The sequence below is a fragment of the Hippocampus bargibanti genome, linkage group LG20 (genome assembly GCF_051943395.1).
Source record: "Hippocampus bargibanti isolate YZ-2025 linkage group LG20, ASM5194339v1, whole genome shotgun sequence".
Classification (NCBI taxonomy): domain Eukaryota; kingdom Metazoa; phylum Chordata; class Actinopteri; order Syngnathiformes; family Syngnathidae; genus Hippocampus; species Hippocampus bargibanti.
This window is the reverse complement of record NC_142753.1, coordinates 193,392-207,669: the sequence shown is the minus strand read 5'-3', so window position 1 is coordinate 207,669 and position 14,278 is coordinate 193,392. Positions and strand designations below refer to the sequence as shown.

The 14,278-nt window shown below is 41.5% G+C and overlaps 1 protein-coding gene across 1 annotated transcript in view; it reads left to right on the top strand.

Moving 5' to 3' along the window:
• The window catches only part of gabbr1b (gamma-aminobutyric acid type B receptor subunit 1b), a 235,593-nt gene that overhangs the window by 51,207 nt on the left and 170,108 nt on the right, over nucleotides 1-14,278 (top strand). Inside the window, exons 5-6 of the mRNA XM_089023383.1 lie at nucleotides 4,834-5,019; nucleotides 6,309-6,326. Coding sequence (XP_088879509.1) covers nucleotides 4,834-5,019; nucleotides 6,309-6,326 — 204 coding nt within the window. The remainder of the gene's footprint in view (nucleotides 1-4,833; nucleotides 5,020-6,308; nucleotides 6,327-14,278) is intronic.

The window sequence follows — 14,278 nt, the reverse complement described above, 5'->3', positions numbered from 1 at the left end:
CTATGGGCTGATTTGTCTGCTGTGAATTTGTGTCAACTAGTATTAAATAGTAGTCTTGGTGCAACACACGATTCACCATCACATTATTTATGTGTTTTCCTTCTAATTTGGCCATCAACACGAAGTTTTCAGACCAAACAAAGTACCCAAAAATGCATTATGTGTCCCTTTCTCGGTCAAGGGCGTGGCAGACGTGACCTCACATCAGTCATCAACTGGAAAACAAGACTTCCTGAATATTCAGCACGAGTCTTAAAATGTAAAACATAGCTCTATGCCGTGGAATCTTTGTAAAATACGCTCAGTAGAAGTCATTCAAAGTGATTTTACAGATTATGGACACCACTTGTCCGGAGGCGTGGGTTGTCCACAATAAGACACTGGCTCGTGCCCCCTTGTGGCTGGCTACATTACATGACTACTTCAATGATTGGTTCATTACATGTATTGATATTTTCATGTGACAATTTATTTTCGAAGCGGAATAATCCGTTATCATACATCTCAATTTTCTTGTGACGGTTGGTTGACAATATAATGTTGGCTTTACGATTTGTAATGGCTGTTTTATTGATGCAAGAATAATTCAGACAAACGAACATCTTCAATGATGCCCAAATTCATTGAAAATGACACATTCTGTTGCTGATGGCAGGATTCCATCCTACATGCAAAACCAAAAAGTCCCAACCTCGAAAAAGCTGTGTGTGTGTGTGTGTGTGCGCGCGCGTGTGTATTTTCAAACGTATCCCTCCCTCGTCCATGGCGCCAATCAGTATTGGCCTCAGATGGCGCCATTAACTGCAATTTTCATCCCACAGCAACCACAATTGCTTGATGTGAAAGTCTGTCTCGATTCGGAAAGCAACTTTGATGGCAGCAGTAAACCTCAAATGATCGCCAGTTGTCTTTTTGGACACAAAGCGCCTCGCATGCCGAACGAGCACGACGGCGGACGGGAGTTCACGCGACTTGCCTGTGACCGTAAACAAAACCAAAGTCGCCATGTTGTGGTCGCAACATGCTATAATTTTGGCTTCCTAATTGCCGGAGCGATACAGGAGCGTAGTACGTTCTGTTAGCCCACAAATTGCGGCGGGGTTGACACCAATATCGGTCTTATATCACATGATGCGCACTGACGACTTTGACCATTTTATGAAAATACATTCATCTGTTTTATTTCCAATCATTCATGGAAAAATGAGAAATGGAAATACAGTAAGCAAATGTGTGATACCTTGGCTTACGAACTTAATTGGTTGCCAGAAAGTGTGTGTAAGGCGAAAAGTATGTATTCTAAACATTCATTTCCCATATGAAACCATTAAAATGAGAATAATCCGTTCCCAGGTCCCCATAAAACATAATTTTCAACTAAATAAGCCTTAAAACTAGACAAAATAGACCTTATTTTATGTATAATAAATGTGCTATGGTACTGTAATTAAGGAAACAGACTGTACTGTATAATAAAGTTGTTTTATTGACCTTTGTGATGGTCGTTGATGGCTTGATGCAATGGATGTCTTTTTGCATAAAGTGTTTCAAGGACCTCTGTGTTGTACGTCTTAGAAGTTGTGATCTTGCAACAGATGCAGGAAGACACACTCGAAACTTCATCAATAGCTGTTTCCCTTGCTTGTATGTTAGCTTCAAATTAGACAGATGGCTTGTGCGGGTTATTTGCGGAGCCTGATTGATGGGATATTTTAACCTTGCAGTCTACACTCTGCCTCTGAACTATCAATAAAATTGAAACGAGTGCAAAGTTCAGTTTTCTATCCATTTTCTTTAGTTTTTTTTCACTTTTGTTTTTTTTTTTTAATTTCAAGCTCTGTCGTCTCCCTTTTGTGTGTGTGTGTGTGTGTGTGTGTGTGTGTGTGTGTGTGTGTGTGTGTGTTTCTGTAACCCCTCCTCCCGTTCACTGCTGCATGTGTCCGTTCGCTCCTCTACCACGGATCTTGACCAATAGCGTGCGGCTTTAACCGAAGACTGTGGCCGAATAAAATAATGTGGGCCATTTCTGGCCCCCGGGCCTCGACTTTGACACCGCGCTATAAACCTTTCCATTGTTTGTCCTTGTTGCGGCGCGACGCCCGATTTTCTCTCTCGTCTCTCTCGCTGTCCCCGTTTCACTGTTTCTCTGTCTCTTTGTATCTTCCAGGTTGTGCAATCATCCGTCCTCCCAGAGATGGCGGGATAAGATACAGAGGCCTGACGCAGGAGCAGGTGATTAATGGGTTACTGCCATTTGCGGAGGGGGTGCATGAAACAACAACACCCTGAATGTTTCCCTTTTTAGTACAGTATTTTATACATTATTCGATGCATGAAATTGCACATTAAAATGCTGACCAATACATAAAAAGCAATGTATACCTCAGAAAATGTTCAGCAAAATGGCAAATACACAAATAACATAAACATAAATGTAACCCAGGGTAATTGTACGTTCGTAAAGAAAAGAATTATGAATAGGATTTTTTACCTTTGTGGTGGTCAGCAGAAGGCGCAGGTGGACGGAGGACGGAAATTGATTGTTTGGAAGGAGAGTCCCCTTCCATAAAAACTTCGGGGAGCTCTTCCTTCTGTCTGACGGGTGCTGACACATTCAAATCTCTTTGCTACGGATGACTCGGCTACAGGATCTTCTTTTCTCTTCAAATATCTATCCAATGACACTTGCTCTCACTCCCATAGCCACATCACTAGATTTCACAGCCTCCTTATTCTTTAATATCGTACTGATCATAGATTAAGCCATGCTGTATTCCCTACCAGGGGTGCTCAACACGTCGATCGTGATCGACCAATCGATCTCCATGGTACTATTGGTAGATCGCAACACAACGTGATGTGACATTGTCAGGAACTGACGCTTAACAAATCATGTGGAGTTCTTTTGAAAAAAACTCGACGTTAGCCAATCAGCCATCCCTTTATTTGATTGATACACCGGAGAACCAATCAAATGACATCTCACTGAGAGACTCACTGCGAGCTCAAACAACGCCCCTTCGTTGCAAAGTGAACAAGCACGTCGTTAGTTACATCCTAATTTTGTTTCCCCCTCAAACGTAAGATAGAGTATAAAAAGTGGAAGAGCTGGACCAAGTAAGAAGAAAAAACATATCACTTTCATACGGAATGAGAGGATGACTTTTTTTCACGATGACATTTTCAAGTGCGGTTGTCTCGTCTGCCAGTTATCAGAGTGAACTCAGGTAAACAATTTCAAACAATTGACATAATTATGTTGTGTTGTGCAACATATGCCGATATACATCAACATAAATTGCAATAATCTTCACTATATTTCTCAATAAATATAATGAGTAGATTATTTTGACTTGGTCATTTCAAAAGTAGCTCCCTTGCTGAAAAAAGTGTGAGCACCCCTGCCCTAGCCAGATCAGACACTCGCACACCTCCTTCATATTTTGCGATTATTTCTTTCTTAAATGCAATAGTTGGACGCACTACTTTTCTTTTTTCACTTGTAGCAGCACTTACTTTCTTTGGAGGCATGATTTTGGGCTAAAACTCTTCGTACACCTGTATTAAACGCGAGAGCAAAACGCAGTATGTCCGTTAGCGACAACAGTTGGTCACAAACAGAGCGATACGCCGCTCAGCATCCCACCCTCGCGTACGCACTCACGCGTCGTACCGGAGTTCGAACTACGAAGCAAGAATATCTCGAATATTTTGTTCAAACTCCGATTTGTACGAACTGTGAGTCCTTCGAAAACCGACGTACCACTGTATATATTTATAGAGATGGGGTATTATTCTGAGAAAAAAAAAGGCGCAAATTTGCTAGATTAAAATTCACAAATTTGCTAGATTGAAATTCGCAAATTTGCTGGATTTAAAGTCACAAATTTGCTAAATTTAAACGTTTAAAAAAACTTTCGGAGTTTGAGATACATCATTCGGTGGTGCGGTGGGTTAGCGTGAACAACCTTGTGAGACGAGATACTTTGCAGTTGGTACCTGTGGAGTTGCATTTATTTTATAAGGTTTTCATAATAATAATGATCATAATACCTTTCATTTCTAAGCGCCTTTCAAATCTCTCAAGGACACTATACAGTCACAGGATATTTTTTCTGCGGGTGAGCAGCGGCAGCCACACGCGCCAGCGTTCACTTAACCCGTAAGTAACTCAAATAGATAGATAGCTAGCTAGCTAATAGATAGGATATTTTAACCTTGCATTCTACACTCTGCCTTTGAACTATCAAAGTTGAAACGAGTACACATTTGACTGTTTTCTATCCATTTTCTCACTCTCTCTCTCTGTCGTCTGCCTGTCTCTTTAATGTTTAAACCACCCCCCTCACTGCTACGTTTATGACCAATCACGTGGCTGTAACCGAAGACTGGGGGCGTCGAATAGAGGACCAAAACAGTCGGCTGCCATTTTGTTGTTAGGAGAACGGGCTCGTTCGCGAACGACACATCACTCATTGTGGCAGCTCCGTGTGTATCCCGAAAAATAGTTTTTATGCCAAGGTTACATGTTCATACATTTAACGTTGGTAAACCGAAAGTTTCGTAAGCCAAGGGTTTCGTAAAGCGAGGTACCACTGTATACATTTATATTCACACAGTGTAAATATCATAGCACGCTTATCCACGTAATGTAGGCTTTCGTATACCCCCATAACTAAAAAAAAATAAAAAATAACACACAAAAAACAACGCTAGCATGTTCATTGACAAACAGTGTGTGAAGGGCAACAAAATCCTAATGTCACCTTTCAAGGGATTCCTCAACATGAAATGTGGCGACATTTCCAATTTGCATTCATTCTTCTCTTCCAGTGTTGTTATGTGCTCGGGTTTGGACGTCTTTGGAAAATGGCCGAGTGTCGTCTTGGCCGCCAGGGCTGCCGGTGGAGGGAACCGTCCTGCGCTACAGTTGCCTCCCTGGCTTCATCATGATGGGCCGAAACTCAACGCAGTGCAACAAATTGGGCAAGTGGGACGCGCCCAAACCCGTGTGTCACTGTAAGCACAACAAATGTTTCTTTTTTCTTTCTCAGCCATTTACACACAGCCACGTAAGATGTTTCCTTTCCGGAACTGATTATGGTCGAAAACCGAGGTATCACTGTACCCCAAAATGTTTTTTTTCATGTAGAAAAGTATAATTTACCTTAGTATAATTACAAAATAATCACAATCCCTCACATGTAAGAATATTTTATATTTATTTATATTTGTTGTGTTATTTTTTTTATATTTTTTTGTAATTTTTTCCTGTCAAAAATGTTTGATTGATTTATGGAATTAATCAGGCGTGTGTGAAAAGTTTCCTCTCTTCATTTCTTTTAATTTATCTAGCTATCTATCTGGCTATCTAGCTAACTATCTTGCGATCTAGCTGGATACCTAGCTAGCTAGTGATTTAATATCTATTAGCTAGGTAGCTAGCTATTAGCGCTCTAGCGAGTTAGCTACCTCAGAGCTATCACTATCTAGCTGACTGGCTATCTAGCTAGGTATATGTTGGCTAACAATTGGCCAGCTAGCTAGCTTTCTATCTATTTGAGTTACTTCCGGGTTGAGTGAACGCTGGCACGTGTGGTTGCCGCTGCTCGCCTACAGAAAAACTTATTCTGTGACTGTAATTTGACCTTGAGAGTTTTGAAAGGCGCTTATAAATGAAATGTATTATTATTATTATTATTATTATTATACAATTTGCACCCCCCCCCTTCCCACAGACACACACTTATACTGTTTTGAAATTCCCTCGATCTCTGTGTTCTAATATTTATTAGTTTTACTGCATAGCCTAAGCGTGTCAAACACACTTTTTACCGCGGGCCATATTGTCATTACGCTTTCCTCTTGGATGGCCTTGTTAATTTGGGGAACCCATTAGAATGTTTAATCACCTTCACATATTACATATAGAGCGCACAACAAATGAACAAATAACTATTTTTCATCTGAAGTGAAGAATAATGACTGTTATTGTGGTTTACATACAATTTGAAATGTCGGTTCAGACTTTTACAAGCATGATAGCGCATGCTTGATTTTCTATCCTGGGCCGAGTAAAATGGATGGATGTGGCGGGCCAGATTTGGCCCCCGGCCGGGCCTTGACTTTGACACCTGCGATATCGCCTGTTCAAAGTGACTTTTGAGCATATGAAAATGTCCAAAGCGCTTTCTGTCGGCGTAATCACATTTGATTGTGTTGTCTTTAATTGTTGTCGTACATCATTTCAGTTGTCAAAAATGGATTTGTAATGTCAATCTTTTTTTTCTTGTCGTTTCTCTTTGAAGATGACAGACATTTCAAAGGTAGGAAAAAATTCCCCCCCTTCTTGTATTTCTTGCATGCCTCTGCGCAATGAAAACTATCGTATGTTGAACTCCTTTCCTTGACTAATTCCACTGAATGGCGTGTAATGATAAATGTAGTGCTTTTCTCTATCATATTGTTTGAATGCCCAGTTGTGGATTTTGAGCAAATAAGTGAAAATTCCAATTGTTTATTGATCCAAGCAGGCAAATAACAAACTATTGTTTATATAACCAATGTTATGTTATAAATTGCTTTTGCTTTTAACATAAGGAAGTGAGTGTCAAATTTAAACCGTCACTCTTGACAACGTTCCAATATGAACTGCTCCAACCCTTCATTACTTGGTAATGGTGTCACCTAGTGGCATTTAATAGTTAGTGCAGAAATCTTATCTTTAGCTTTGTTCTTGCTTTGTTTCGCGTCTGTTAATACTTTACTCAACCTTGTAGTTTTATCAATACACTTTTGGTTCGTTTAATTTATACCACTCTCGAGGCATTTAATTCAGAGGTGCTTTAAAAAAATAAATAAATAAATAAATAAACGTTGCTGTGTTTACTATCACCAACCGTCATTATTATATCAACCATAATTAACTGTCGCTGCTCACCCGCAGAAAACACATCACGTGACTGTAAAGTGTCCTTGAGACTTTTGAAAGGCACTTATAAATGATATGTATTATAGTATTATTGTATTTGTTGCAGTACCTCGGATTAAAAATTATCTTCTTCTTTTCCTTTCGGCTTTTCCCACAGCGAATCAATGTCCTCCATCTGTGCCGGTTTTTAAAAATGCTGAAAGTTTTATTTTATGTAAAGCGCTGAACACAGGCAGCTAAAGTGTTTTTGTACTTGTGTAAGGTGATGGGTTCGTTGTTTCTTAGCGGGTAGCTCTACTTTACCAACGGCAAAAGGAGAGATGGAATCCTTGTTTTATTTAAAAAAAAAATACTTCTGCAACGGAGCACTTACGAGACAACAATTCTCCTTGTAACGAAAATCACTTCCTGCTTCTCTTCAACAGCCAACCAGAACCGATCAAAATAAGAAAAAAAAAACCATGTACAGTAAAGTCTCGTTATATCGATATCGGATATATCGATAGTCCCGGTTATATCGATACTATTTCTATGCACGCACGGAGAAAATTACATGCAAACAGGGTCGGATATATCGATAGTCCCGGTTATATCGATATTTTTTCGGACTCCCTTGAATATCGATATAACGAGACTTTACTGTATTTATTAAAAACAGAATATAATTGACGTATTGACGTAACATTAAATAATATGATGCTCAAACATAAAAGTATAAGAATTAATAATATGACATTGTCACGGTTTGCAAGGTGGTGATGGCAGTTGGAGATCCCAAAAAGCAGGCAGGAGGCAGCATCAGGTTCTATTTGACAAATTGTATTCAAAGAAAGTCAACAGGAACAAAGCCTGAAACGTTAAAATCATTTGAACAGAAACATACAAAGTAAGTATGTGCAGGTGCAGGTGCAGGCGGGGCCGACAGCGCCACCCGTTGGTCGCCAACCAGATTATGACAGGCAAGGTTACACGCGTATTTTCCCACCTGTCCCGAGTGCATTTTGCGATGAAATTCACTGCTGGTTTATGTTTAAGATCTTTTTTTTTTCAGTTAATTGAACATAGTGGAACATTGTGATACGTTGGCGCTGTAGATTAGAGGATATTAAAACAACCCATTTAGCGTAAAAACAACTACGTACTTAGCTAGATAGCCACCCAGCTGGATAGTGAATAGATATCTAGTTAGTTATCTAGCTAGCTAGCCAGCCAGATAGCTGGCTAGTCAGCCGGAGCTAATAGGTAGCAATTAGCTAGCAAATGATAATAATAATAATACATTTAATTTCTCAGCGCCTTTCAAAACTCTGAGTCACTTTACAGTCGCGGGTAAATTTTTCGACTGCAATCTAATCTAATGGTGCTCCTGGCATACCGACTGCTTAGCTAGCAAGCTATCTATCTATTTGAGTTACTTCCAGGTTGAGTGAACGCTGGCGCGTGTGGCTGCCGCTGCTCACTGAGAGAAAAACTTATCCTGTGACTGTCAAGTGACCTTGAGAGATTTGAAAGGCGCATAAAAATGAAATGTTTTGTTATTATTATGTACAAATAACGTTAATGTCAACTACCAGTGGAAGAACAGTACCGACGACACTACTTTATACCGCATGGGGGCAATGTTGGACTCTTTAAGTTTATTGGACTACTACTTCTACTGCTCTACTCGAGTTGGCATCTTTCATGACCAGCTAGCAAATTCGTGCAACTGGCCATTTAGCCGTTTTTCATCATCATATCAGGCGGATAACTAAGTGGAAATGATAAGCGTGTTATATTTTCAGGTTGTGTGCTAAAATGACAAATGCATCTCACTTAGATAAGATAAGAAAACCTTTATTGGTCTCACTAGGGAGACAAATTGCCAATTTACAGCAGCAAAACTGTAAAAGCGAGAAAGACAAAAAGTATATCAATATAACTATTAAAAATCAGCGAGTTGGGGTTGTGTCCAGGTTTTCAAGTCTGTCTATTGAATCGAATCTAGTGGTGAATAGAATTCTCTCACCGTGGAGGTATCAGTCCTTGGCTCAAAGAGCTGCCCAGTGCTGTCAGGGTGTCCTACGGGGCATTAATGAGAGGGCCTGTCCATCATACCTTTAAATTTTGCTGCTCGCCTCCTGCAGAGTGTCCAGGGAGAAGCCCTGAATAGGTCTCGGGGGTTCGGTGGAGGCTCTATAGTCTATACCAACCATGCAGGTTCTGAAAAACTCGACTCAACATGTCAATAAGTTATGACATGTCCGCTGCAGATGATTGCATTATATTGCTTGTCTAATCAGTGCTGCGGGTAATTTAGTTTGTTTAGTCGTCAATGGGTGACTGTCGTGATTAAAAAAATACATAAAAAAAAGAGCTCAAATGTGTGTCTATTAATTGACATGGACACTCCATACCACAAACCCGTGTTTTTCAATATTTTTCCAGCCAAGGCACATTTCTTTGACTGAAAAAAATCTCGCGGCACACCACTAACTGAAAATGCGGGGGGAAAAATACAAATACATACATAATCAGAAGACTGTTTTGTGATAATCCTTAAAGGACACCTTCGGACAAGTTGCGTCCATAATTTGTCAAATCACTTCAAATGACTTGGACTGAGCGCATTTTACAAAGATTCCACCGCATAGAGCGTTTATGTTTTAAGACTGGCGCTGAATATTCAGCAAGTCTTGTTTTCCAGTTGATGACGATGCCTGAAGTGACGTCACGGAGGGAACGCCCCTCACCGACAAAGCGACACACCATGCATTTTGGCACTTTTTTTCCTCTGAAAACACCGTGTTGATTGCAAAATTCGAAGGGAAACTACATAAATAACGCAATGGTGAATCGTTGTGTGTCGCACCAGACTACCAATTGTGGTAACACCATAAAGAAGGTGTTAAATGGACACAAATTGCCAGCAGACAAATCAGCCCATTACCAACGGAGCTTGTGCGCCATCTTGTGCATTTTCTGGGACGCTACATTGGAGTCCAGACGGCTCGAATTGATACGGAAGGACTTCTTTAATCGATTGCAAACATTTATACTTTCCTCTTCAGAACTGTTTGAATCATATTCATCACTGGATGAGTAGCGAGAAAGCATCTTCTCCAAATCTGAAGTCTCCGAAGCCATTATTTTGATTCTGGAGCAAGGCAGTTTGTGAAGGAGTATCCTGGCGTGACGTTACGACCAAGGGGGCGAGACTTTGTGAATCTCACTAGTTCCGAGCTCATTTTGTGGCAGTTTTGGGTCACTTGAAGTCATTTTGATTGGTGTTTTGCATTTGACTAAAAATATCAGCCTGCGTGTTTTGGATATTTTCGATGCTACCAAGCGTTTTTCTGATGTCAGTTAGGAAACAAAAAATGGTGTCGTTGTCCTTTACGTGTCATATTGTTAACACTTTAACATTGTTTTTGTTAACATTTAAAAAAAAAAGTTCCATTTTTTTTTTTTTTTTACATTGTACATTTGTTTACATTGAAGAATAACGCAATATTATCACACATTGGATTGGATTTAGCTTTATTAGTCTCGCAGTGGAGACATTTACATTTTACAGCAGCAAAGTTATGAAAGGATAATAATTAAACCAACATCAACTTTGCTGCTGTGAAATGTAAATTTCTCCACTGCGAGACTAATAAAGGCAAATCCAATCCAATCCAATCAATCCAATATTTGGTGCATTCCTTTTTTTAACGGCAAATAAAATAAAGCTTCATAGAACATGCTCAGGTTGGGATTTATTTTCTGTGACAGCCATTTTTTTTCTCCCGGTCATTTGCTCTCTGCCGTAATATTATATTATACGCTTTGGTTTCGGTTGGTTTACCTGCTGTGGGTGTCCAACTGCATTGCATCCTTCATTGTAGCATATAAAACTTAAGATGACATACAGGAGAATCGATTTCCAAAATATAGCTTGAATGTCAGCATGACAACACGCCCCAAAATGTGACGGATGATGTAGGTTTAGCTAAAGTAACACGCTATGCTAAAACGTTCGTGTATGGCACGATAGCAGAGTGTTGCTGTCAGTGTCTTCAAATGTGAATGTTTCTTGCAGAATTGGCCCGCGGTGTTGAGCGCCATGATTAATGCCCACGTCAACTTCCCAATCTGTCAAGCATTTGCGGACTTTCAGTTTGAACCGAGGGAACACTTATTCACCGAGGACGCAGAGGATCATAGTCACGAGTGCCATGAGCCATGAGTATAGTCCTAGGTGAAATTAAAAAAAAAAAAGTCTGTGACTTGGGGGAAGGTAAAAGTTGAAGATTTATCTTCCAAGACTCTGTACATGTATTGAAATTCTTCCCTGTGCGATTAAACACCACCCACAGCCTCTCTGCTCAAGCACAAATGCAATCATGTGATGAAAGCAGTGAACCCAAATTGTTTGACGTGGCGTGGGGAAAAAAAATAATAGCTGCTGTGTTACTTCCGGGTAGAGTGAACGCTGGTGCGAATGGCTGCCGCTGCTCACCTGCACACAATAATAAACAATAATAATAATAAATAATAATGAATAAATAAACAGATGAATACATAAATAAACACACAAATAAATACATATATAAACATACAAATAATTTGTAGACTCCAAAAAGTCATTTTAAAAAAATTAATAATTTCTTTTATGTTCATTCTTCACTGAGGCGTATCCTGCGTTGAGTGCACAAATGATGGCATAACACACTGTGTGCACCAATTGATTGGCTCATTAAACTTTAATCATGTCTGATACTTTGTCATGCTGATATCCAAATTATATTGTGCACATAAAAATAGGTGAGAAGGATTGACATCAGTACAATAATTCCACAAATAGAATTGATTTAGACCTACTTTTGAGTTGTCCCTTTTTTTGATGGATGCTCATCACGCCCTTTCTTTTATCGGACACATGCAGCAGTGAGCGGGGGAGGCGTTACAGAAACACACACACACACATACACACACACACACACACACACACACACACACACACACACACACACACACACACACACACACACACACACACACACACACACACACACACACACAAGAAAGGGAGATGACAGAGCTTGAAACAAAAAAACAAAAGTGAAAAAACCCAAAAGTGTAATGGTGAGAAATTGGATAGAATACACAGTGAAATTTGGACTACTTTCAAGTGGATGGATAGTTCAAAGGCAGAGTGTAGACTGCAAGGTTAAAATATCCCATCAATCAGGCTCAACAAATAACCCGCACAAGCCATGTGTATAATTTGAAGAGAACATACAAGCAAGGGAATCAGCTATTAATGACGTTTCTAGTGTGTCTGCCTGCATCTGTTGCAATATCACAACTTCTACGATGTACAAACCAGAGCTCCTTGAGACACTTGATGCAAAAAGCTATACATTGCATCAAGCCTTCAACGACCATTACAAAGGTAAATAAAACGGCTTTTTTATACAGTACCGTTTATTTCTTTAATTACAATACCATAGCACATTTATTATCCATAAAATAAGGTATATTGTGTGTAGTTTTATGGTAGTTTTCTGTTGCCCACCTCCTCCAGAGAGTCCAGCGAGCAGCCCAGGACAGAACTTAAACTCTTGACAAGGCGCTCCAGTGTTTTTCTGTCCCGGGTGGTGATGCTGCCTGACCAGCAGACAATTCCATCGTGGAGCCACCACAGAGTCATAGAAAGTCTTGAGGAGTGACCCCTGAACTCCAAAAGACCTCAGTTTCCTGGTAAGAAGAGGCGACTCTGTCCCTTTTTGATTAGGGCATCCGTGTTTGTAGTCCAGTCCAGTTTATTGTTGAGAGTAACACCCAGGTACTTGTAGGAGGTCACCCTCTCAATGTCCGAACCCTGGATGTTCAATGGTGCAGGTGAGGATTGTTTCCTGCAGAAGTCCACCACCAGCTCCTTGGTTTTCCCGGTGTTGATCTGGAGGTGATTCTGCTGGCACCAGTCCACAAAGTCCTTTGTCAGTCCCCTGTACTCCCTATCGTCTCCCTCTGTAATGAGGCCGACAATAGCTGAGTCGTCAGAGAACTTCTGAAGGTGGCAGGTTGGGGTGTTGTAGTTGAAGTCCGAGGTGTAGAGGGTGAACAGGAATGGAGCCAGGACTGTCCCCTGCGGCGCTCCGGTGCTGCAGAGAAGCCTGCCCGACTCACAGTTCTTTACTCTCACATACTGTGGCCTGTTTGTGAGGTAATCTGTAATCCAGGATGTGAGGTGATGGTCGACTCCGGCATGCCGCAGCTTGTCCCCTAGTAGATTTGGCTGAATGGTGTTGAAGGCACTGGAGAAATCGAAGAACGTGATCCTCACAGTGCTCCCAGCATTCTCCAGGTGCAGCAACGCCGTATGGAGGATGTAGATGATGGCATCCTCCACACCGATGCTGGGCTGGTAGGCAAACTGTAGCGGGTCCAGCGATGAGCTTGCCAGCGGTCGCAGGTGGGCGAGGACGAGTCTCTCCAGCGTCTTCATCAGGTGAGACGTCAGCGCCACCGGTCTGTAGCTGTTGAGCTCTTTGGGGTTGGCAATCTTGGGCACTGGGACCAGGCATGACGTTTTCCACAGCTGTGGAACTCTGCCCAGCTTCAGGCTCAGGTTGAACAGGTGATGGACAATGACACACAGCTGGTCGGAGCAGGTCTTGAGGAGTCGGGAACTGATATCATCCGGACCTGCTGCCTTCCTCACCTGCATCCTCCTCAGTTGGTTCCTCACCTGCGCAGTTGTGACAGACAGGCAGGAACCGGGAGGCAGAGTGGCGGCTGAGGGTGTGGCAACGGTTGGGAGGGCAGATGTTGGTTGTGGAAAGCTGGTCGTGAGAAAGGGCAGGGAGGGTAAGGCCAAAGTGAGAGTTGGTGCAGGTGCAGCTACAGGTGAAGTTGACGGTGGGCCCGGGGCGGCTGGCGACTTGTCAAACCGATTGAAAAAGCGGTTGAGTTCATCTGCCCAGTCCTTGTCTTTTTCGTTCAATGTCACTGGGCTTTTGTGGCCTGAGATGTTTTTCAGGCCCTTCGAGACGCCAGCGACATTGCTGGCTTGCAGCTGCTCCTCCATTTTCATCCTGTAGGCCTTCTTCCCCTCTCTGATCTTCCTCCTCAGTTGGATCTGCACGGCCTTCAGTTCCTCTCTGTTGCCCGACACAAAAGCCCTTTTCTTCTCCTTCAGGAGGACTTTTATGTCGGGATTAATCCATGGTTTGTTGTTGGCAAAACACCGCACAGTCCTGGTGGGTACGGTGTTTTGTTCACAAAAGTTAATGTAGTCTGTGATGGTGTTGGTGAGTGAGTCAATGTCCTCCCCATTAATCTCAGTAAAGAGCTCCCAACTGGTTGAGTCAAAACAGT